This window comes from Myripristis murdjan, chromosome 13 (assembly GCF_902150065.1).
Source record: "Myripristis murdjan chromosome 13, fMyrMur1.1, whole genome shotgun sequence".
NCBI lineage: Eukaryota > Metazoa > Chordata > Actinopteri > Holocentriformes > Holocentridae > Myripristis > Myripristis murdjan.
The window spans coordinates 28446805-28472586 of NC_043992.1; the positions used below are offsets into that span (position 1 = coordinate 28446805).

General features: G+C 41.9%; 1 protein-coding gene across 2 annotated transcripts in view; it reads left to right on the forward strand.

Annotated features, from left to right (window-relative positions):
* dock10 (dedicator of cytokinesis 10) overlaps positions 1 to 25782 on the forward strand; it is a 69339-nt gene that overhangs the window by 16415 nt on the left and 27142 nt on the right. Inside the window, exons 1-12 of one of the 2 annotated variants that reach the window (XM_030066698.1) lie at positions 5455 to 5613; positions 15157 to 15276; positions 16802 to 16891; positions 19096 to 19178; positions 20908 to 20980; positions 21767 to 21898; positions 22479 to 22613; positions 23165 to 23351; positions 24277 to 24362; positions 24526 to 24609; positions 25136 to 25294; positions 25500 to 25751. In XM_030066698.1, the coding sequence (XP_029922558.1) occupies positions 5455 to 5613; positions 15157 to 15276; positions 16802 to 16891; positions 19096 to 19178; positions 20908 to 20980; positions 21767 to 21898; positions 22479 to 22613; positions 23165 to 23351; positions 24277 to 24362; positions 24526 to 24609; positions 25136 to 25294; positions 25500 to 25751 (1560 nt within the window). Of the gene's footprint in view, positions 1 to 5454; positions 5614 to 15156; positions 15277 to 16801; positions 16892 to 19095; positions 19179 to 20907; positions 20981 to 21766; positions 21899 to 22478; positions 22614 to 23164; positions 23352 to 24276; positions 24363 to 24525; positions 24610 to 25135; positions 25295 to 25499; positions 25752 to 25782 lie in introns of those variants that run through there. The other variant, XM_030066700.1, reaches the window with a different exon arrangement.

A 25782-nucleotide genomic window follows, 5' to 3' on the forward strand; every position in this document is an offset into this window, starting at 1 on the left:
TAAATGGAACAATCACCACAAATATGCGGTAACACCTTGAGCTACACTGCTGTAAACACCAAACATAAAACCAGTAACACGGAGTGAGAAGAGATAGTGTGTGAAAAACACATTTTAGCGGAGGTGGTAAGTTTGCACCCTCAACTGACCCAGCAGAAGAAAAGAGACAGAAGAGAAGAAGAAAATAGGAAAACAGTTGACACAGACAGATGAACCTAAGCAGAGGAGTCCAGGTTTACTTTATCTTCAGTTTTGTCATCTGCAGAGTTAAGCCTGGTTTCCTGGCTGGATTTTCCACTCAGCTCTACTCTTTGAATGTTTTTTTTTTTTTTTTTTTACAATGTGCTCTATCCATCTCTGCAGCGGCATCTGTGAGAGAGACTGTGCATGTGCTATGTCAGGCCAGGGAGGCAGGGCAGCTCGAAAGAGGCTGACCCCTTGTCCCTCTTGTTGCTGTGCGACTGACGGAGGTCAAGCTGTAGTTTGCTGAGAAACCAGCACTTCTGAGTGACAGCATCCTTCCTGTTGTGGTCGCCATGGGAACAAGGGAGTGTTTTCCCAAGTAAACTCAGTGGAGCTTTACACCACATCAAACACTGCTGCCATGAGTCAGCCTCCAGCTCTACAGGGAGGCTAACTATAGCGAAGCTAACTGCTTACAAGGCAGTGTGCCGGAGTCTTAATGGAGTGCGGTTTCTTAGCTGGCCTAGTTGGCTAGTTGTCTGTGGTATGAAGAGTCAGTAAAACAGCATAGGATTATTTTTTCTAAAGAGTTAATCTACCTATATTCATGTGCAAATGCATGTCAAAGTCCTACCAATCTAATGCACATTACCACCAACTGCTGCGCTCCAACACACAGCACTGTTGCTCTTAGTTTTTCTCTGTCAGCGTTGTTCAGCAGAGTAATAGTTCTGTCAGGAACAGAGGGATTATGTTGCTATGGTTGTGCAGAGGCTGTACAGCTGGAAAACATTAACTCCACAAATGATGGAGGCACACTGCCCCACACAACCCCACTGATGTCATCCTTCACCGAGATTCGGACTTACACACAACTTTAACCCGGAAACACGGGCAAGTACACAAAGAGAAGTGCCCGTAGACGCAGATACAGTGCAGTGGAACTGGTGCACGCACGCCCGCAGACATACATGTACGCAAACTCTCTCAGCGGATGGCATTTAGTTTTGCCATGGCGTACCCAAGAGAGTTCAGAGATTGGCAGCTTGAGTTAATGGGTAGAGTTAATGAACAGAGGAAAAATGAGAGTGGGAGAGAGAGGAGGCAAAAGAAGGGGGGGAAGAATGAAAAATGGAAGAGCAGAGTGTTTAGTCGTATTGTGTGCATGGGGGTGAGGCGGCTTGTGGTTTTGTCTAGGGACATGACATTATCCTTGTAGTGTTTTGCTCTCTCTCATTCCATTGTGTTATTTATTTATGCTCTTAACCGACTGTAACTCGAGGACAGGTGGTCTGGGAGCTGTGCTGTTTTGCACCGTATCATCTCCATATCTCTGTTTCAGCCACAGCTTTTGTGTCAGAGTTTCCTCATTCCCTTTCCATGGAAGCCGGAGGTCCTCATGACTAATTCAGAAGTCACCATCTAATTCACTGAATTTAGCCTCAGGTGTTTTTTTTTAAATTCCTCTCCTCCTCACTCTGTCTCTCTTTAAAAGCGAGTTCAGGTGAGCCATTTCAAAGTGGCTTCAACAATACAGACAAAATGCAGAGAGGAAGCTACCATGCAGCCCACCCAGTCCTTTTGGTGGTGGAGCAGCAGTGCCGCTGCAGTATTGCAAGCATGGGAAAAGAAAGTGATTTCAGTGACAGTTACCTCTCCATCCATGTCACTGTGGTGTGAACATACATCACTGTATAGCATAAGATGTTGGAATGGATTAATACATCAGCAGACTGACATCATGGCTGATACCATGTGAAAGTACAATATTGCTGTCAGTTCAATATTATTTTTACTCTCAATATCTCTATTTCTAGGAGTGTGTCACTTAACAGAACTGTAAAATTAGCAACAGAGTAAAACTAGTTTGGTGTTTTGTTTAAAAAAAAAAAAAAAAGAAAGAAAACAGAATGGGCTACCTGTGACACTTCAGTGCAATATTTGTATAATTTTCTATTTGATGTTTGTATGAATATATGCTGTCGATTTGTTGTTATAGTTAATCTTTATATTTAATGCTGCCATTTTATATGCTTTGTGGTTGTCTGTGGTTTCTTCCAATTTGGTCTCTTGGCCTCATCCTATTTTTCTCCCCATTGGTTTTTTTTTTTTTTTTTTTTTTTAGTCCCATGTGAGTGTCTAAGGACAGAGGATGTCGTATCGGTATAAAGCCCGTAGAGGCAAATTTGTGATTTGTGATACTCGGCTATACAAATAAAATTGGCTTTTCTTGATTTGTGAACAGTGTGTCTTGTGGCATTAGACACATTTCAGTTCTTCTGGCAATAAAGCGTAATCTAAGCAAATTTCACAGGCCTGTCTGAAAATCTGAACCTGTTTTTTGCGCCTGCATTTGCTTTATGATTCTCACAAAAATTTTGATTGATATCAGTCTTGGTATCAGTAACTATGGATGGGAAGATAACAGATTTGGGGACTTACCTAAAAAAACATAAAAACAAAACACATATTAGTCGTCTAACCCCACACTGCACCTCTCACAGTACTATAATCTCTCCATGTGTGAAGGCAGACAGATCAAATGCGAGCAGAACACCAGGCGATCTGTGTAAAATGGGGAGTCTGCTGGCAGCCAGAGAGCATGGCTGTGTGGGCATATTTGCATGACAGGACCATTGTGGAGGCCTGGCATACAAACAAAGCCCATCTCTGTGGTTCTGTGTGTTGTAGCTGCTGTATGAAGCATGTTGCTGCTACTGAGCCGTTACTGAGAGGTGCTGGTGGTCGTTGTTTGGGGGGTGGGGGTGTTGCACTGTCATCTGCTACTGTGTGGGGGACATGAGCATTTGTACACTGTGTGGGAGAGGAATTGTTCATGTTTGTGTGTGTGTGTGTCTGTGTGTGTGTGTGTGTGTGTGTGTGTGTGCATCTGTGCTGCAATGTTTATATTTAGCTGGATAAAGCGTTGTAATAATGAGTGTGTATGTGGGCGGTGGGCGGGATTATCTGTCACAGGGACTCTAATGACCCTAATCATGACTTAACAACATTGGCATGGTTAGCGCTGGGTGATCTGGCCAAAATCAATTATCACAACATCTTTGACCATATAACCTACATATCGCTATTGTGACGATAGTGCAGGGATGAGCAACTAGAGCAGTCTCATAAAGTCAGAAAATGTGATTCCTCCATGTTGTTCCCGGATTATACAAACATCTTGACCTGTTCATTATGCATCGCTCATTTTGAGCTGTGCTGATGGATTCTGAACTCATTGTGATCCATGACAGCACTACTGCCTCCTCCCTGTTAGCAAAACCAGACTTTAAGTTATAAAATAATCCCCCAAATGATTCCAGCTGTAAGCAGTTTGTTGTGCCTGTGTAATCCAGTGATGCTTTTATCTGTCCCGTATCGCCACAGGTTTTTCCATTACCATCCCTCTACATGTGTGGAATCTGCATTTACAAGTTTGACCTTGCATTTGTTAAACTGTGTGATGCAACCTTTTTTTTTTTTGCAAATGAAAACAGAAAACAGGCACTCAGTCCATTCACACTGCAGTGACTTCAGTTTCACATCTAACTTTGACCTTCCATTGTTTTGTAAATGAAATTCCCTTAAACAAGGACTATCAAAAAAGATAGATAGATAGATACATAGATAGCATGTCTATATCTAAGGCCAAAACAAGTTATCCAGCAACTTGGACGATGTTGTTTTTCTGAGGAAAACAAAGTTTTTTTAAATTTAGACTGACAAGAATGGCAACCTGCCATTTAACATTAACATAACTATTGTTTGGAGAATGAACATGGTTTCTTTCAGCATAGCCACACACAATGAGAGGACGACAAGAACAACAGAGCGAGAGCAGACAGACATTATTGAGGAAAGTTAGATTGGTAAAATGGATTAAACCTTGCTGGTGTTGAGGAGCTGAAGGAGATCAGAGCTGATTCAGCGCAGCTCGGTGCTCAGCTGCAGACTCTTGGCTCTGTGTTTCAGATATTAGTACGGGCCCTTTCTGTGCTCTGATGCCTGTCTATGTCAATATGCTGAGCCAAACTCAGGGAAATTTCACATGCTATCTCTACTCTGCTCTACGCTCGTAAAACTCAACATGCACACTTCATCTGTGAAGCCTCCCACTCTTCACTTTCCATCCACTTTCCATTCAGTAAAGCCTTGCTCACCATTCCTGCAACCTCCACCGGCCCCTACCCTCCCCCAGAGTCGAACACATGGCCAACCACCACTCAGGAACATTAAACTGAATTTGTAGAAATCTATTGCATGCACACTCCAGCACACACAGGCACATGCATACACATACACACATACATGCACAGTACATATGTACACCTCTTTCCTAATAAAAAAAAAAAAAAAAAATAAAGCAAACATAAAATCCAACAGTCTGTTCCACAAACTGAGAGAATCAAATTAAATGAGAAAGAGAGGCAAGACACATGTTGGGATAATGTGTCTGCACTGGGGGTCCTGTCTGTGCAACAGTGTGTGTGTATGTGTGTGTGTGTGTGTGTGTGTCTGCAGTATTGCACGCACACACACTTACACACACACACACACACACACGCACGCACATGCACAGAAATGACTGGTGTGTTCAGAGTAGCAGGGGGAAGGAGAGTGCCGCAGAGTGAAAATCAGAAAAATTATGAAACCAGTTTGTGCTCGTGTGTTTGTGTGCGTGCGCACAGCGGCTGGTTCTGGTCAGCTGACAGCTATTGCAGATGGTGATTTGTTGGCTGGGCTGGGTTGGGCTGAACTGTGCACAGCTGCAGTGTATGTGTGTGTGTATGTGTGTGTTAGAGGAGAGAGAGAGGGAGAGAGAGAGACCCATGTAAGGCTGCCAGTGTGTAAGCTCAGCAACAGCAACAGCAACAGCAGGGGTTGGAGGCAAGAGGAAGAGTGGAGCAGAGCAGCACACTGGAGCCAGAGAAAGCTAAGCAGGGCTGGTAAAGAGTGGAGCTGGAGAGATATAGGTGAGGCAGGGCAGGGCAGGGCAGGGTAGGATGGAGTCTGAAATGTTCCCCTGGGACTGAAGCAAGCACAGCACCACTGGCTGGACCAGAGGGCTTGGTGCTGGGACAGGAGTTTGACTTACCAGGTTGGGTATGGGCCACAGCTGCACCAAAGCTAGACTGAAGCTGTGAAGGAGTAAAGTATAAAGGGGACCAGGTAGGACTGAACTTGGCAGTGCTAGACTGAGCTAGTCTGAACTAAATCACAGTTTGGACTGGACGGAATCAGGCTGGATTTGGGAGCCAACGGCAGGGGATTATGGGTTGCTCAGCCAGTGTGGTCCTGCTCCTGCGCTCAGTGGGTGGAGCTGGCTGTAGTCACATGTGTTCACGGCAGGACCAGCTGTCAATGGACGCCGCCACGCCCACCCTAGAGGGCTACACCGCTACCGACTCACCTCTAACCATCATTGTAATGGTAACCAGCATGACTGCAATCCCCTACTCTAGTCTGATGTGCCTTGCCACCTAATGCATGTGTGGGTAGGCAGGGGGGAGTGTGTGGGTGTGGAGAGAGTGCGTGTACTGCACTGGACACATGTACATGTTTGGATGTGCATGTGTGGATGTGTGTTTTCAGCTGTAATGATGAGGGCATTGATGGAGCCAAAAAACAACAATTGAATTTCAGCTTTGCTGATTCAGAGCCATAATTTTTACCATGTGTCAACTTTAATTCAGTTCATCTGTGTTCTCTCATGCCTTTTACTTTCCTTGCTGCTCAACCTTTCTCCTTCTCTCTTCCCTAAAGTCTTTCTTGTTCTTTCTGCTGGTTATGATGATGTATTACCTAGGAGTGGGGCCTGGCTGGGTCCCTCAGCTGAGAAAGAAGGACGGAAGTGGAGGGAAGAGGGAGGAGAATAAAGGGGGATTGGGATGGGATGGGGTTGGGGGGGGTCAGACCTGAGGAATGTAGTTTCTGTGGGAAAAATCTGCTTTCTCTGCATATGGCTTCGCTCATGGCAAGAGAGAATGACAAAAATAGCTAGTCAAACAAAACAATGAATAAAATGGTGGGCAAGCAACTGTGTGAACAAGTAATTGAATGAATGAATGAATGAGCATAACATTAGATATGGCTTTCTCATTGCACGACTTTCAGCCTCCTCTGTATCTTGCATGTCCGCCATCTGTTTGGTGTCTGTATCCTCCAGTGTTGGACAGATCACTTTATTCCCAGAAAGACCCTGGTTTCTCTAAGCCCAGTGGAAAAAATGTCAGAGTTTTGGCAGGGTGTGATCTTTACAGTCGCCCCCTCTATTTCCCCTTTCTTTCTTTCTCTCTGTAAACCTCCCCTCTTTTGTGATGCCCTTCTTCCAGTCTTTGTGACAAAGTAGAGCCATGTTAGTGTGCACTGTAAAACCATGTTCCCCTGCAGATTGTTGCAAGTATAGGGGAGGGAGCTGGTCTGTTTGGGTCCAGCTTTGCTTGAAACTAGTGCATTACTGTAATTCTGTCGATGATTTTTTTTTTTTTTTTTTTTTTAGCTTTTCCAGGCTTGGATCTCAATGGCAAACTTAATTAAACTGAAAGGTATTCTAAAATGTTTTTTTCTTCCTGTTGGAAAAACAAATCAATGCAACAGTCATGACTTAAAAAAACAAAGATGATTGAAAAACACAACTCCTTTGTAAGCAAGGTCCTAACATGACATGTTGTGTAACTTTGATGTTGGATATCTCATTTTTTAATGAAACAGATCATAAAACATGTAACGGAACATATGACTGTATTTGTCATTAGGGGACCCACACCACCTGGGGCTGGGAACCCTTTTTTGGTGCCAATTTGAGAAGTTAGGGTCTAACCCATGCTGCATTATATTGAGGCAGAAAATGGGATTTACAGTAGAGTTGGGCACTATGTAGATATTTTATCAATGTTGTGATATTAGAATAAATATTGTCTGAGATTTTGGATATCCTTAGTTAATAACGTGGTGCAAGTGTTGTCTTGTATTAACAGCTGCATTAAAGTTTTTTGTGAACTTGTTCTTGCTTTCTATGATTTGCCTTTACCTACTTGGTCCTCACTAAAGATTGTTTATCAAAATATCGTCTGTATAAATATCTCATGACAGCATCATCTCTACAATATTGTCGCACTATTAGTATTGAAATATGTGGTGAAAGATTTGTGATATGTAATTCTGTCCATCTTGCCCAGCCGTAATTGACAGCAGAAAGCGAGGCTGGGCTGCACTTGGGACACATGCAACACCAGAGCTCATGGACTGGCTGCCAGACACACAGTCCTCCTTCTTCTCCTCCAGGCTTCACACTCTCTGTCTGTCTGCCACTCTGTCATTGCCACTGTGGTCAGAGAAAAATGCAAGTGCTTCAGTCTCTTGACCACTGTCATTCTTCTGCATTCACTTCATGCGTTATACTGTGTCTGCATGTCTCTTTGCCCCTCTGTTTTTCTGTCACTAATGGTAGCTTTGTGGCTTACCAAAAAAAGTCATTCATCTTCAGAGAAAGGTCACCGTTTTCTGTTCTGCAACTCATATACTTTTCGTTGTGGTGAAATGTTCAGTAGTTTACAAGATCTGTAAATTAGGAAATGGCACATTGGTCCAACCACTGCAGAATGTGGGCTGTTGTCAGTTTGTGTAAATGACTGTTCTCTCACTCAGCTTCAGTTGCTTGAAGGTGACTATATGCAATATCGCCATGGATAGACTAAAGCAAGTGGCCTTTAGATTCAGCTGACGGAAAACATTGAATACGCATGTTATCTGATTGTCAAGCCTGCATGGTTCTCATTTTTGGGCCGACTCACTGCTAGATTATGTGATTATTTTCATCAGTTGCATCTAAAGGATCATCACTTCAGTCTGCCTTTGGCAATCGTTGCATAGTGCATGTTTAAATAGATACAAAGCGTACACTAGGTGTCAAACAGCCAGTCACCACAGTACCGTGTATATTTTGAAAGACGGTTAGTTACAAAAAATGCTCATGAGCCGCATGCCGCTAACTCAACATGTCAGACTGACAGAGGAGCAGCTTCTCTCTGCAGTCTGAATGCCTGAAAGTCCCACTGCGTCTCTCTGTAGACCTTATAGTCCTGTAATGATGTAAAGCAGATGGCTTCTGTCTGGTTTCTTCTCTCTGCTGCATCAGCTGTTTCAGTCCCTCCATCCATCTATCTCTTGGTCATCTCCCACAGTTCCCCCCTCTCTCCGTCTTTGTCACACTCTCCTCTCATCTTTTCCTGAACGATAAGCTCTTAAACCCTGTGCTTGAGGGTGACATAGACCAGCTTGTGCAGATAATATACAAAGGGGTGAACCCCGGGTCTTTATTGTCAGCCCTCTCTCTTTTCTTTAATCTCTGCCTTTCTTTTCTGGTTTTTGGCACTCCTTCATTCCCTTTGGTCTGCACCATCTTATTCATTTCTCAGCTTTGATTTATTCACATCACATTTTTCTGTTCATTCACAGCAGTCATCCTCCCCTCTCCCCCGTCTCTCTCTCTCTCTCTCTCTCTCTCTCTCTCTCTCTCCGTCTCTTTTTCTCTCCTCTATCTGTGTCTCACTCCCTTGTTCACAGTTATGCTGGAGGGAAGCCGTGCTGTGAGCCAGCCGCCTTGTGCTCTATTTGTGCCTTTGACACAGCTGTAGTTTACCAACATCAACACCCACTCTGCCTCACCCCTGCTGTGAGGGAGGGGCAGGAAAAAAAAAAAAAACAGTGGAGAGGGGCATTAAAAGAGTGATACAAAAAAAGAACACAGAGAAGAGGTGATTAATGAGGTGAAGATGTGAACAAGGGAGCCGGTTGAGAGACAGAACATGAAAAAAGAGAAAATGAATGAAATAAAAAGAAGAAAAAGGAGTGTGAAGACACAGGAGTGTGAAGTAGGGAGGGTGCTGGGGATGTTTGATGAGATGAGGAAGTGATGGAGAAGAGGAAGAGAGTGAGAGATGGAGGGATGGAGCCAGCTGAGGCAGCTGGTGCAGAAGAGAGAGGGAAGGATTGAGGGAGGGAGGGCAAGCTGGCGTGTACTGCTGCTGTGTTCAGAAGAGGCTGTTAAATCGGCTTGAAGGAGTGCAGTGCTAAAAGCGTCATTATGATTCACTATTTCAGAGGCAAAACATCAAAGACTTACTAAGGGTTATTAAATTAGGCTAACACAGATTACGATTAATGCATTGCTTAAAAGTATTGTTATCTTGCTGGTGGAGTATCAGGGCCTTGTCATGTCACTCTTTTGTAGCTCTTCTCAGTTTACAGACACAATCATGGGAAACAGTGACTGCTGGCGCCTTTCTTGTTGTCATGTATTCGCTGAATCATAATGAGCTTCCAGCACAAAGGGAAAAACAAAGACAGAAATCTTTATGTTAGGAGTGCTGTTAAATGTGTACTAGAGGTGTGAACATTTCAAATAAGCATCTCGCCTAAGCCTAAAAGTTTTTCTTTTTTTTGAATTTCACACTATGTAACCCGCAAAAACGACCATCAACTGAATGGAATCAGCGTTGTTCCATTTCCTGTGGCCTGTTGTAGTATATTTAGAGTGAGACCGTGAAAACGAGTTAAAAGATGATTTTTGTATTTTTGAAGTTTGGCTGTATTTCTGTGTTCTTTACTGGCAAATACAGCAGTTTTACTGACCATCTGTATTGTATTGGGGTACTTACTGCTAAAAATCATGCTACAGTTGAACTGCATGGGGTGATTGAGCCATCTGTGAAGTAGTGCTGAAAAATAAATGTCCATTTTGGACTGAAAACGCTCAGTCTGTAGTCGGCTACAGGTTATATCTCATCCATCTGCTGCAGTTCAAATCACGGTATTGCAGTTCATGTAGCCTAAATATGGCCAGCACAGTCCTCATGGATTTTGGAAGATAGGTAGCCAATGTCAGTTGTTTTACCAAGATAAAAAAAAAAAAAAAAGATAAAATGTTTCATTTTCTCTGGCTTGTTGCCCATGGGGGCTTGAAAGCAGTCCTCATGAAACAGCAGTTAGCACAGAACAAATCTTCTGTTCCATCTAGTCTACAAAAGCCAGGGGTTTATCAGTGCAATAAAAGTTTTTTTTTTTTTTTTTTTTTTTTTTATGAGTAGCATACCATAATCACATAATGTGTTATAATGTCTTATAATGGACTAAAGTCAGAGCATTTCAAGGAACATATTAAAAGGAACGCATTAATTCTGTGCTGACAGTTGTTCCCTGGGGGATTTCAAAGGGATATGAGGGCAAGCGTTATGCAAATAGCCAAAAAAGTTTTAGCTTTTTATCCTTTTTTATCTCACTCAACAATGGCTGCCTTCATTACAGATACTGAAATTGATGAAGACTATTTTGATTGCATTAGCCAACCTTAACAAGTATCAAGGGAAACGACATTTAGGGGTGTTTTTCAGTGCTACTTTGCAGATGGTTCAGGTGAGGACTTTGTTGGTTATGCTCACATCTCCAGCACATATTTTACAGCACACAATGCAATGATTTCTCTCTCTTTTTGAGTTTGTGCTGGAAGTTCATTTTGATATGACAAATGAGGCAACAAATTAAAGGAATAACCAACAGCTATTCCTGTATTTTACTAAGGTGTTGGGCTGCCTTTAGTCATCAGAACAGCTTTATTGCTCCTTGGCATAGACTGTACAAGTCTCTGAACTCTGCTGGAGAGATGGAGCTCCATTCTTCCAAAAGATATTCCCTCATTTGGTGTTTTGGAGGAGAGTGCTGTCTAACACATTGCTTCAAAATCTCCCATAGGTTTTGAACCTGGTTGAGATGTGGTGACTGTGAATTCCACAGCACAAGATTTACATGATTTTCATCCCCATCAAACCATTCAGTGCCCTGTGGATCAGAGCATTGTCATTCTGGACAAGACCAATCCCAGGATAGAAATGTTTCATCACAGCATAAAGGTGATCACTCAGAATAACTTTGTTGACTTGCAGTGAGTCTTCCCTCTAAGGGGAAGAGTGGAGCCAAACCTGCCAGGAAAATGACCCCCCCATATCATAGCAGAGTCAGCGGACAGCCTCACTGTAGGGGTCCAGCAGTCAGGCCTGCAGTGCTCTCCTGGTGGACGCCACACATGCCCTCGCCCACTAGTCCAGAATATAGGACGACTCATCTGACCACATCGCTTTTTTCCACATCTCTGGAGACCAGTGTCTATGTTTTTTTCACCACTGAACTCCCAGATGTGCTTTTTTCTTTGTAATGAGGGGTTTATGCATTGCAACCCTACTATAAAATCTATAGTATGATGCCATACTTCTCTATGTACAGTATCTTTTAGAAGAATGGAGTTCCATCCCTCCAATAGAGTTTCAGAGACTTCAGAATCTATTTCAAGCCACACTGAACCTATTGTGGCTGCTAGTGGTGGGCCATCACCTTACTTTTTTTCTTAAATTTGTCACTCGTCTGTGTATGACACAGAGAATACTTTTTCCCATAAGTGATACTTTTCCCATAATCTAAGAAGACTGCATTATGTGAAAAACAGCATTTTTGTTCACCCTGTATGATAATACTGAAAGCTTCAAATGGGCAAACTCCATTGATTTGTCTGTATAGTTGAAGTCATAAATATGTGTGCAGTATCTTATGTAATGGTATTAACTAAGTCAGGCCAGTTTGTTGTATCATCAGAAGTTGTTTCCTCTAATACAGGTCTCTGTTCTGCTATGGAGCTAAATCTGGGGAAGTGAGTGTGTGTGTTTGTGTGTGCCTATACCAGCAAGCATGAAAATATGCAAATGTCATGTTAAATGGTTTATATGAAATTCTGCAAAGTGGGAAGCACACATCCACTGCCTCAGCGAATAATTATGTCTGAAATAGTGCTGTTATTTGTAGACATTCCATGTGATCACACTATTATGATACACTGCCTTGCAGACGTCTGAATGCAAAAGGGACAGAGACTACCTTGGTTTAGAACAGGAAGTTGGGGGTGTTGTATTAGTGTGTGTGGTGCGTGCCTGTATGCATGCGCGTGATAGCTGTGGGTGTGTCACTGCTGGTGAACCACTAACATTGAGTCTGACACCCAAAGGTACCATGCAGTACCTGGCATAGCCCTGCCTACTGTGTCCTTAGCACTAAGGCAGCACTTGCACTTGCACTAACTGCAGTCCAAAACTTGATGGGCATGTTTGTGCTATAATATCTTTAGCGGAATCAGACCTTGAGACGGCACAGACAACAATTGCAAGTGACGCACAATTAATTGTGCTATCAGCAGCCACAATCCATTCTTTGTTGATTCACCCGCGAGAGTGAACATGAATTTACATAACAGTGTTTAACTGTAGAAGGAAGAAGGTGTGTCTGGTTGCAGTCTTGAGATCTCTAGATCTTGATCTTACTGAGTGACTTTTACTTTCAGTACAGATTATATTTTTTAAATTACCGGAAAAGACCCTTAAATGAATGATGTCAACAAGAGAGCACGGTTGGAAATTTTTTTGTTTTCCTGGTGCTGCCTCAACCTGTGTGCATTTTTGTGTGTTAATGCACACTCTGTGTACGCTCAACACAGTGTGTGTTGGACATCAACCACCCACTTCCTTCACATCCACGTGCTCTGACACACAAATCATGAACCTCCTCAGTGTTAGTTCTGCTTCTGACAGTGCATATGTCCTCAGCGTGTGTTTGATTAACCTGTAGCGGTTTCCTTTGACTGGAACTGTGACAAGTTTTATTCTAGATGGTAGATAGTTTGCTGCTCGTCTTTTTAGCACTGTAACTTGTACACTTGTTACTTGAGCACTTATTTGTAGTTACAATGAGCTTCAGGAGCAAAATCACCTTCAGGAAGAAAATTAAGAGCAAACGAGAGCGATCGAATTTCAACCGCCTGAGTATTGTATGTATCAACTCTTTCTGTCTCACTTAGAGTGTGAGCATCACATTCAGGACTGTATGTGTATCAGTAATCCAGAGTTAAATGACTACTGCGTAGCTATGGTTTACTATTTGTTACTTGTTTATCTGCTGCCCACCACTGCTATAAATGTGTTCACCTGCTTATTGTGGGCAGTCTATTTCAGCTTTGTGGTTATTGCACCCAGCCAATAATCCTTCCTTTATCATCAGAATTTATGATACCAACATTTTTGTCTGGTTCATTTCCTCTTCATGTGCAAGTGTTAAATTTGAATGTCACAGGAGACTGCGGCAGGCTCTGTATCTGTGAGAACGAATTGTTTTAAGGTGACAGATTAAATGTTACGTATTGCATCACCAATGTTACTGCGCATGAATCAGCTGAAAGGTGTCAGCTTGGCAGGGAAAAACCAGACACACATAGCCATGCTTATGACAAGGATCAGAGAAATTCATCCTCATCTGAGGATGAATTTTGTTTGGCAGTCACAATGTGTACATGAGATAACCTTAACCTCGATTAATCTGTCAGCATGTCTGTATGTATGTCTTTTCTCTGCTCCCTCTCTGTGCTCATGGCTGTATTTTATATAGGTTTTGTGGGATAGTTTTTTTCCTCGTTGCTGAGCATATAATTATGGCATTAACAAGTTACACAAAAAATAAGCATCAGTGTTTGGACGTAAGAAGACTCTGAATATAGTAAAATGTAGTGCCATTGCAACATAGACTAGCATGCTGAGTTGTGGTTTACTGTATGTGTTCTTTAAAAAGTAAATATGAATACCATCTATACATTATTAGGGGTGGAACAATAAAGACGTGTTTGTTCCCTGACTTTTGGTATTTTAGATGGAGCTGTTCTGTCATGTGCATGTTGCAGTTGCTCGGTATATTAAAACACTGAAATACTCGACTGACTCCTGCTCATTGGAAAATTATTTTTGCTTATCCAGAGTATTTTTTTCTTCTTCCGCTGCAGATATTGTGATGTATCATAGCTGATTATTTTACATTATTTTACATTCGTTATTGTGGTTAAAATGTTGTGACAGCCTGTCATGAGTTTCCCAGTGATTCCCACCCCTATACAAATGGATTGTGTGGATTAAAATGTCTGGTATTTAGCGTATTTCAGGCAGAGCACCTATATAGTAATCTCATTTTCAGCTCTAACAGAACCATTACTAATTGGGCATCCCAGGAGATTACCTCCTCAGACAGCACATCGTGGAGTTTCCTACACTCGTGCCTGTTCCCCTTGTGCTGTCTGTTGTTTGTGTCCCAAGGGGCCTCTGTTTCTGTAAAGGTGGCTGTGGCGCGTAAAAGCCCTTGCTCGCACTGCATGCGTGTGTGTGAACAGAGGCTAAAGAGATCAGTACTTCCTCTCTGTCCCTCACCACAGTCTGTTTCAGCTCTCATTTTTACTGCTGCTGATGTTTAGAAGTTAATCTTATGTGTGCTGTGTGCTTGTTATGCACAACATGGCTGATAGGTTAAATGAAACTGTCTCACAAATAGATTAAAAAAAAAAACAAAAAATACTTGACGTGTGTATTTTGCACGAGCCTGCAGTGTGTATTACCAAAGCAGTAATATGAGTATGTGCCTCATCGGTGGTGCTGCTTCCTCTGTGCTTCTTTTAGCTCCTGATGAGGTCACAGCAAAGCACAGGAAATGGCATGGTTATGTTTTTTTCCAGACTACAGAGATTATGTGTTGGCTCTGCCAGTTTTAATGTGCCTGCTTCCATCTTTAAGGCCCATGTTTTACATGTAGTGCAAGTTGCCACACTGATACTGTACTGTCAGTCCTCCTTCAAGAAGAGTTTGGTACAAAACAAAGAAATAATACCAGCTCAAGTCAGTGTTATGGGCTTCTACAATCACTATTGCCATAGCTGAGCTCTTAAAGCTGTCAGGAGGTGTAGTTCATGAGCACCGCTGGTCAAAGTTCTGCATTGTATGAATTCCCTGCTTTTACAGTAGACGTCAGTGATATACAATGAAATGTTACTTCATTTTGCCAACAGCTGAGCAAGTAAATAGTGACTGAATATTTTATCTGTTTGTGTGTGTCCAACTGCAGCAAGAGAAGCCTAAGCTGATTGATCCTCTCGACTATGAGGCTGTCATTTCTGAACTGGGAGACGAACTGAAAGAAGACCCTCTCAGAGACCTGCTCCTCTTCCCTGACAATGACTTCTCGGTAAGAGTGTATATGTGTATGTAGTGGGAACAGGCATAACTCACATTTGCTGTGACAAGCTATGTGTTTCATTTTCACACCAATAAACAGGTTAGTTACCGAAAACAAACAGGGCCATCCCTGTAAAGACTGGAAGCGTGCACTGGACTCTACACAGCATTTTACGTTATGTGTCATCATGTTGGCTTTGGTGAAAAATGTGTTTTAGAGCACAATGGGAGAAAAAGAGTTGGTATTCTTCCCGCACTCATGGGGGGAAACTGAACAAAGTTTCTTGTAGATGGTGGTGAGAGTGAAAAACCACTTCCAAACGTGTTTTTAATCCATTCAGTAAAAGTGAAACAGAAAACCGATGAACCTGTGATCAAAGACACAGGGATCCTTTCTGTAACTGTAAGCAAGGGAGGATTTATGGGAAATGGTCTTAATTTTGACTGATACTTGCACTAACAATACAACTGGCAGGGTGTGGTTTCTTACGGTTATAATGCCAAGGTATCACAATTAATCAGTCAGTAACAGATTGATGTTAAATAAAGCTACATGTAGCAATATTTCACTTTAAAACCAACCCATAAATAAATGTTTGCTAACACAAACCTCAGCCTAAATCCCACTATGACACAGTTATTGACACTTAGCCATGCATGTTTTGTATTGCGGTCTTTTCATTACATCCAGCAATTTATGCTCTCCAACTTCGCATAGCTCTTTGTTCATTAGGGTGTTCATTACTGTGCAAATGTGTTCCTGCAGACTCAGATCCACTAAACATTAGGATGGCCTATTTGGCTGCTTGTGGTAAAGACGATTGTCTGTCTGTGAACCCTGGAGTTGGCGTTTTAATACATGACTCTGCTGGTTCCAGGTTCTTTCTGGCTACAAAACAATATACTCTGATAGACTTTGTCTCTGCAGGCTACAGTCTACAGTCTGCAGGCTTCTTTAATTGACAGTGAAAGCGGCTTGGCGAAGTATTGCTAATGCAAAATTCACCAGAGCTGCTTCTTTGCCAGCTGGGTTGTGAGTGCAGCTTTCTAGCCAGCTGATTGGTTGTGCAAATCAAAGTTGAAGTCACTGCTCATGGAACCAGATCATTATCACAGGCGTGTTTTCACTGCCTCTCTGCACCATTGTTAGGAGTAAAGTCTCTATAATTCTGCCTGAATATGAACTTCCAGCTAAAAGATCGGAATGTTGATTTCCTATATGATAGATTGTCCAAAGTAGTATATAATTAACTCTAAATGTTTCATGTTTCAGATAGATTAATAACTACAGGTCTAATCAGTACAATCAGTGCCAAGAAAGAGAATACATATTTATGGAGTGGACTTTGAATGATGAAACTATTACATTGATTTAGTGTATATATTTTTTTTGCATATCCTGCCATAACATCCCTCATGCACGCTTAATAACACTAATACAAGTATTATGCACATTCTCATTAGACTCTCCATTATTTTTCTGGTGGTGACCTCATCATGGTAACGGCCCCTCCTCTCTCCCTTTTCCTCTGCAGGTGTCCACGGTGCCTCAGGAGAGACGGACTCTCAACTCCACTGTCCCTGAGGGGGCAGAGTTACAGGCTGAATGTCTGCTGGTCAGACAGGTGAGGGCTTGTATGCATGTGCGTGTTTGGTGTCTTTCTCCATGTGTATACCCAGTGTGTGCAAGACTCAACTGAAGCCACTGTGGTTTGGATGGAAGACAGTTTCAGTTAGTGGTGGTTAGGTCTTTCAGTTTTGGCTGTTCTTAATATAGGACCTCCTGATACTGGTGGCGCGGTTTTCCCGGCCTGCGCCATGCCTCAAACCAGATGTGTGTCTTTGCATGTGATGTATTTGGTGTGTGTGTGTGTATGTGTGTGTGTCTGTGTGTGAGTTTGTCAGGCCCACCATGGCCCATTGCCGAGGAAAGTCATTGATTGAGCACTTATAATCACAAGGGCTCAATGTAGAAATAATATCTATGTAGACAGAAACACCCCAGACAGCACTGTGTGTGTAAATGTGTATGCGAAGCACATCTCTGCCAGTCTGTGTTTGTATGTGTGTGTGTGTGTGTGTGTGTGTGTGTGTGTGTAGTCTGTTTTTGACTACCTTCAGGGACAAACACCAGTTGTATGATCAGTTAATTGGGGATGGCTTGTCCAATTGGGGTCAAAATTTGAGTCCCCATTTGGAAAAAGATGCTTTTTAGGTCAGTGCTTAAGGTTAGGTGTTAGGAAACAATACACTTGATAGCTCACACCTACACCATCTCCAATTTTGGTAGTATGAGCGGCTTGCGAGGTGAGTTTTCAGGAGAAAAGGCACTGGAATACATCTGTTAACTTATTTGATACAACCCTGAAGAACAACACGCCTCGACACCATTTCTAAGTTAAGAGCTATAAGAATTAGTCCAAACTTGTGGTACCGCCCTCCCCCCTTAGTTTTTTACTTTTTTCAACAAATTGGGGCTCTATGTCCTGTCAGATAAGCTACATGTATTATCAGTAGTTACTATGCAGCTGTTAGTAAGAACCAACCTGCGGTGAGGGATCTGTAACAAAACCCTGCGACCCCTTGCCTATACCCCGTCCCCAATGCTATCACAAAGGTCAGCGACTGTTGGTTGTTAGGAATTTATTATTAGGGAAATGGATAAGAAGTAGCTCTCCCTCATACTAATTTTACCATGGGTTATCAACCATTATATTCACTGCTTTGTAAGTACTGTTCCTGAATCACAGTGCGTTTAGCTTGGCATCTGAGTTAATGTGAGTCCAGGTGGCAGTCCTGATGCCTGCTACTGGGAGGCGGAAACCATCTTATGGACACACACCCTCACCTTTTGTGCTTTGTACAGCACAACAACATGGGGCTCCAGTTATGTTTTCTAAAAATGTGTATAGACAGTGGTTATTTTTAAAGTCTGAGTTTGGTTAAGGTTTGGGTAAGGTTACGTTGCGAATCTGTAATTTTAATCCTATTCTGAAATGGTTAAGGTTAGAGTTTAGATTGGTTTGGACCTAAGAATTATTCAGGGTGTAAGTTTGGTTAAGGTCAGGGCCAGGCTGTGGTTAGAGCCAAATGTGTTTCCTATTTTGAAATGGTTAGTGATAGTATTTAGATTGATTAAGGTCTAGTTTTAAACAGAATGGAAGACATTCATTGACAATTCATTGAAATTTCTGTCTTGTAGTCAGCACCTACACTTCAACACTAATCACACAGTATCCAGAATTCAAGAAGATATTTTGTCTTGTATCCCAATAGCTATAAAATTTCAATATAACTGTGTGTTATTGTTATTGTAGTTGGTAATATGGTTGCTTTGTGCGGAATATCTGACAGTTACTAGTTAAAATAGTATCATGACATAACAAAGAACATAGACACCAACACTCACCAGTTAGCCAGAGAGAGGATGTGAAACTGTTTGTGTGTCTCTGTGTTTGTGTGTTTGAGAAAGAAAATGAGAGCATCAGTGAGGAACCTCCGTGCCATCTGAGAGTGCCATTTAAACCCACGGGACAGACAAGGAATCTATTAAGATATAAAGATATCTTCTTTATAGAATCTTTGGGGGCAGGATCTTAATTCAGTTCCTTATGTGGTTTAAATAATCTAATGATGAATCACAGCTTGCAAATGAGTAAGTCGGCCTGGGGAGTGTTGGAGTCTAACTGTGCTATTTGGACTGTAGTATAACACTCTTAATCGTCTGCAGAAGCTTGAGCTGCCCCAAGTCAAGGTTTCCCGGAGAGGCCATCATTTTGGAAAGTTAATATTTTATCACTTTTCACTAAATCTTCTTCCCCTCCTCCAGGCCTGCAAGTACTACAACTCGGATCTAAATGTGGTCCAGTTCAAGTATGATGACTACGCTGGAGACTATCGCTTGCTGCCCAGGTAATAAATCGCAGTTCTCTTCTTCCATGTATTCTCTGGCTGTTGTTTAGGGCTTTATCTGAATGTTCATATGGTATTGTTGTGCTTTTGTAAGTCTTTCCTTTGCTTTTCAGCTTTTTAAGACTTATTATGTTTCCACTTGCCTTGTGTACAGATATTTTTCCTTTTCTATTGACCTTATGCAGTCAACCCATTGTTACCATTTTCTTTGTATATCCTGTTACTGTATTTCACAGCAAAGATACTAGTTAGCATGGATAATCTCAAACAAAATAAATAATGTATATATGATCAAAATTGAGTACCTTGTGTCTTTTTCTTTCAAAATTGACGGACTTGGAAGATTCATAGATCCCTTTCTGGACATTGCACCAGGATAAAGCAAGGCAAAGCTGAAGGTGTTGCCTAGCGACATATCATGGATTCTTCTAAACTTTTGAGATGTTATGATATTATGAAAATTGTTAAGTGTTGAACCAATATTGGTTGAATTCAAGTCTTGGCCAGTGACCTGTCTTGGTCAATATGCTGGCTGTTTTCCCTGTTTTTACCTGTCAAACAGGCAGCGCAGTTCAAATGAACAGCTCCTAGCATTTGCAACAATGAAAATCTGTCACACTGTTGTGGGAGGTCGGTAACAAGAACAAGATGGGGGCTGGTGTTGAGTGAAAGAGAAGTTTACTCCAAGGGCCGTCCACTCCAGCAGATGTGAACTTTCATTTCCCCCCAGCCCCTTTTTTTAGATTGCAGCCAGCCATCCAATCAGCCAGTCATTCAGTCAGTGCATCAGTCAGTCAGCCATTTATTTAGTCAGGCTGTCAGTCAGTCAGACAGAGTTCTGCTCACAACCACAGGAATGTTCGTCCTTTCTCCCACGGCTTGCCACTATATACTTTCGGTCAGTTCACATGACCTGTGGACTGATACCCGCGATGTGCTATAAAATAAGAAGAACACAAGCACAGCTAAAGTAACTGTATTAAGTTCACTCATCTTTTCATAGTCTGCATTTTGTAGATTACAGTACAAAGACAAATATGTCATGGCTCTTTTAAAGTTTACCAAGCTTAAACTGTAAGCTTCCATGTTTATAGATTCGTTTAAATACTGCCAAAATGCAAATACATCAGGGAAACCTTGACAGAGCAGGAAAAAAGAGTCAGTTTTCAGTTATATGTGGCTAAAGCTGTATGTGTGGTTTTCACACATTCATGTGTCTGAAGCTCTTGTCTTCAGCATGAAATTGTCTTTGTCTTTGTATGCCAAGATTTACATCCCGTGTCAGTGTCCAGCCCACAAATGACAGTTTTCTAAACGGCTTCCCCATAAGAGATCTTGTCAGATAACTTTAACAATTGTGTAACTTTTAGCAGAGAGCAGTTCCAGTGCTATCCTCTATAGATGGCAGCCTAGTTGTCTGCAGCTCACAGCACACACACAAAGGCATTTTATCCGATGGCTCACACACAAAGCTGGGTGACCCAGTGAAATCAGTGGAGCGGGATCTAGTGAGGAATACCTATTGTTGACTCCTGACAGAAAGATGGAGCACAGTCGGCCACACACAGGTCATTTGCATCGGTCAAATGGAGTGGGTTAATTTAATCCCAGAAATCATTCTCTCTTTGCGTTAGTGGATTTCACTGTCATTATTCTTGGATTGCACATGTGTTGAACAGCACCACATATTTGCTAATGTCTGCCTCTTCCTTTCCTCATTCCTTTATAGGAAACTATATAAAGCAGAAAAGCTGCCATCCCATTCTTTTGAGATTGACCATGAAGACATGGACAAGGATGAGGTGGGTAATGACTGACCAGTGTTTGGGAACATTGCTTTTAAAAGTAATTTAATACATCCCAAAATTATTTCCATTCAAAGTAACTCATTACATAATAGCATTATGTAAAGTACTTTACTGCTACTAAAAACAGAAGCCCTGTGTGATGCCTTGTGCCTGAAGATTGTTACTTCCTTTGTCTTAACACTATAGACAATGTATTGCATAGCCATCTATGGTCCTTAATTAACTTTACAGTGTAATAACAGGAATGACAAATGCAATATCTCCTTTAGAGTTCTTTATTAATTTGTTTATTACTATACCCAGAAACCACAGACAGGTATTTTATTTTTATTTATGTTTCTCAACAACAAAAGAATCAGGATAAATTATTATGCATTATGCTTGCTTATTGGAAAATACAACAAAGCACTTGATTACTTGAACTGAAAAAGGAAAATTTTAGGCTACTAGTTAAAGTAGTGTCCTCTAACGGTAATGGCGATCTTCTGATGAATGCATTTATAAAGCTTGCTACATGCTGAATACACCACCAACATTACAGTACTCTAAGTCCACATTGAAATGAGTGCATAGCAGCCTTAAAGTTGTTAAAAGCTTATTGCATGGATCTTTGGAAACAGAGGCACTGTTTACAAACCTGACATATTGCCATTATGAAACTGAATTAGTCTAGACAACTTCCTTTCCTTTTCCTTTTCGATTATCTCTAGGATCATCTGTGCCAGAGGGATGACAGCTAATGTATATATACACTTTACACACTTTATTTGTATCTTACAGGACACCACCTCCCTGTCGTCATCCAAAGGAGGTGGGGGTGGAGGAGGAGGAGGAGGGATTGGTGTGTTTCGGTCAGGCTGGCTCTACAAAGGGAACTTTAACAGCACTGTCAACAATAGTATCACTGTTCGGGTGAGGAAACTGGACAGAAACATAAACTCCCACAATTCAGCTCTCTGTCCCTGTCTTGTCCACTTTGGTGTCTGTTGCACTCTCTTTTCACACACACACACACACACACACACACACACACACACATCTTTCACTCTCTTCCTTCCTTCCTTCCTTCCTCTTCCTTTGCCTTCTTACCTATTAAATTCAACATTACTGTAGTGTGGATGTAGTTTATATTACAGTTTATATTATGTAGTTTATATAGTTTATATTATAGTTAGTTGATATTTGTCATTATAGTTATTGTGTTAGATGTGAACACATCTTTAGAGGTGAAGCCCCAAGGTTTTGAGTGCTGCTGATAATCTTATTACTACCAAGACTGCCCGGGGTGACAACAGAAGTATTATCATTATTATTAAAGAAGTTAAACATTATTATTTTTTAAATCACTGTGAGCTTCAGGAAGTATTTGGACATTTTTGTGTTTTCTTGAGTCATTTTCAGCATATAGACATTAATTATAGCTAGGAGCTAATGACTTCATCCATAACTAAGGTTAATATTTTATATTTTACCCTTATTTCTGTCTGTGCAGTCATTCAAGAGGAGGTATTTCCAGCTTACTCAGCTGACTGACAACTCCTACATCATGAACTTCTACAAAGATGAGAAGATCTCCAAGGAACCCAAAGGATGCATTTTCCTTGATTCATGCACTGGTGTAGTACAGGTGGGTTTTTAAACAGGCATTTGTGTAAGCGAGTACGCACACACACAGACACACTCACACACATACACACACACATAACCACATGCTGCACTGATTTGTTATCAAGTCAACAGTAATGTAATCTTTCTTGGCAGCACCCTATAACATTTCTTCCTGATCTAGCACAACTATACACCATGGCTACAGTCACTGTCATATAGATATCAGATTCCCTTTGTAGGACAACGTACTGGGGCCATTGTAGGGAGAAAAAAAGATTACGGAGGGGGGTTAATGTTCTGAGGAAAAAATAAGAATTTTCAAGATTAAAGTCACAAATTTGTGAGAAAAAAATCCCTCTCCCTACAATGGTGCTAATATGCCAATGTACCTTTGCACTCTATTTATCTATTTGTTAATGACACTACCCTTGGTTTAGTCGCTAGGCCCTGGTCAATAAATTATTGGTTTTAAAGGATGTAGGGTTTATACTTCTGGAGGTCTGATATTGTTGAATAGCTACAGATATCATGCTCATCCATCTGTCCATCCGTCCATTCATCCCCATACAGAATAACCGCCTGAGGAAGCATGCCTTTGAGCTGAAGATGAATGAGGTGACGTACTTTGTTTTGGCTGCGGAGAGCGAGCAGGATATGGAGGAGTGGATCAGCACTTTGACCCGCATCCTACAGATCAGCCCCCATGACGGGCCTGTTCCAGACCGCAAGAGTCTGGACCTCACTGACCATCGACAGGGTGAGGCTGGATCTGTCACTGTACCTAAACAATATAATAAGGTTAGCTGCCATGGATTTAGAGCACTGGAGCAGGATTGGGGAAAAAAAAAAATCAAGCGAGGAAAGTTTAGGGAAGTGTGATTGGTAGTTTCGAGGAAACAGGGCTATTTGGAGGGCAGAATGGGGAATTTTAGAATAATTCCACCAGATAAATAGATCATGGTGCCTGTTAGGACTGATTTCATACTGAATGTCAGCAGAAATATATCTTTTTCTTCTTTGTGTCTGACATTACTGAATGACTTCTGTCATCATGCCATGCCCTACGGGGAGAGTTAACATGGGAAATGAGACATGACACCAACCGAGGACTCCACCTTGGTTTAGTGGCTGTTCCTTATTTTAAAAACTGTGCATGGGAGGAAAATCTATAATGTAGAACTTATGTGCCAGCACTGTGAGAGCCTGGGCATGGGAATATAGCCTGTAACATAACACACACTGACAGAGCATGGAGAATTGGCCTAGTGAAAAGTGATGGAATGATGTAATAGCCTCAGCCATTGTGGCTCTGTGGTCCGTTACCGTGCCTGTAAATCAAGTGGTGACCCAACATTAATGAGCCATTTTGTTCAGTGTGGCCTTTGGGGAGAATAACTCCAGGCACGTATAAGTTACATTTCTCCAGAAGCTTGCCTGCCTTATAGCCCATGAATATGAAAGATTTAGTACAAATACAGTCTGAGATGAATATATGCAGACTGACTGTGATTACTGTCTATTTACTGCACTGTTTGACCTTTTCAGAAAGTGATCCATCACGCTTGACCTATGGATGAAATGGGCTTCTTAGATAAACATCCCCCTTGAATCAAAATGGGCATTTACCATTCATACACGGGAGACACTCTTAAAAGCCTTTGTTGTGTTTGTTCTGTCTCCAGATGTGTTTGACCTGTCACTCGGTGATGGCTCTTTGCAAGAGAGTGAAGAAACTACAGAGAATGGCATCAATCCAGAGTTGGCTAAGGTTGGTACTGGCAGCTCTTGACTTTTTTTTTAACTGAATCAGTCCACTCCACAGTTATCCTTATCACATTTATACGTCGTCTTTTCTGATATCATAATTGACAATAATTCAGTTTTTCAACATGGAGCTCTTGTGTCTCTTTCTGTCTCTCTCCCGGTCACAGTACATCTCTGAGACGGAGGAGGGTGTTCGCTCTGCCAGGAGAGAAGAGAGGCTGAATCTGTTCTCACTAGACCCCGATACTCCTGTATGTATAAACTTATGGTTACACACCTATGTGTTCTGAATTTATGCTGACCTCTTTAATTTGTATGACTTTAAACATAATTTGGCTTCATACTGTATTTTACTGTAAGATAATGGCTCTTCATTTTAGTTATGATGCAGCTCTCTTGACTACGTCACTTCCAAAAAAGAGGGAAGTTAACCCTGTGGATTTTCCCTTAAGTGGTTTCAAAATTTCGCTGAAGCTACATCACACTTACATTGGGTGAAATATTTAAACCAAATATGCTGTTGGTTTATGTCCGCACCATTACATCAAATAGAAAATATCTAGGAGTCTTGTGCATCATTTTATATACATTCCCTGTAATTCAGCGGCACAGACAGGCACTTTTGAACACCTTTGGATCTTCACTAGAATTTATAGCAAAGATTCAAAGTTTGAATATTGTATTTGTAATGATGATCCTGCCAATGGGACAGGCTGGACTGAACAGATTTTAAATAACTTGAAGTGCCTGTAATAATATGTGTGTGGTTGATCCCAGGTCTTGAGGAGCCCGCGAGGAGACTGTCCTTCAGCTGAGAGTGCATCAGTGCGGCCATTTGAGGAGAAGCTGGGCAGAAGGTTCATGATAACCTGTCGATCCCTCAACCTCACGCTACAGGGCTGTGTCAATGAGACTGAAACTGGACCCGTCACCAATGTGAGGAATGCAAACCACCTGGGAGGATGTCTGGCTTACACTGTCTAATATTCATTGGGGGATTTTCTCATTAATATGTCACTGTGAAATTAGCTGTTATCATAACATGTACCCTTAGCATTTGTAAGGACATCTCAGTTTGTATTATGCATTGTTGCTGCTCAATGCTGCTCAATATGCTAATATCACACCTCTGTCCCACCAGATTGAGCCCTTTTTTGTGACAGTGGTTCTGCTGGATGTTCGGGAAGGGAGGAAGGTGTCGGCAGACTTCCACGTAGACCTCAACCACGAGGCAGTTCGTCAGATGCTGGGAGGCTGCAGTAATGGGACAGGGGGTCCAGGGACAGGGCTTGGACTGGGTCAGGAGAACGGCCTGAGCTCCCCTGCTGAGAAGAAGCCAGGGGACTGTTTCCTCAGTTTGGAAATGGAGCACTGGCTACAATTTCCCAAACAGGTGCAAGAATAAGACTTAACAACGTCACATT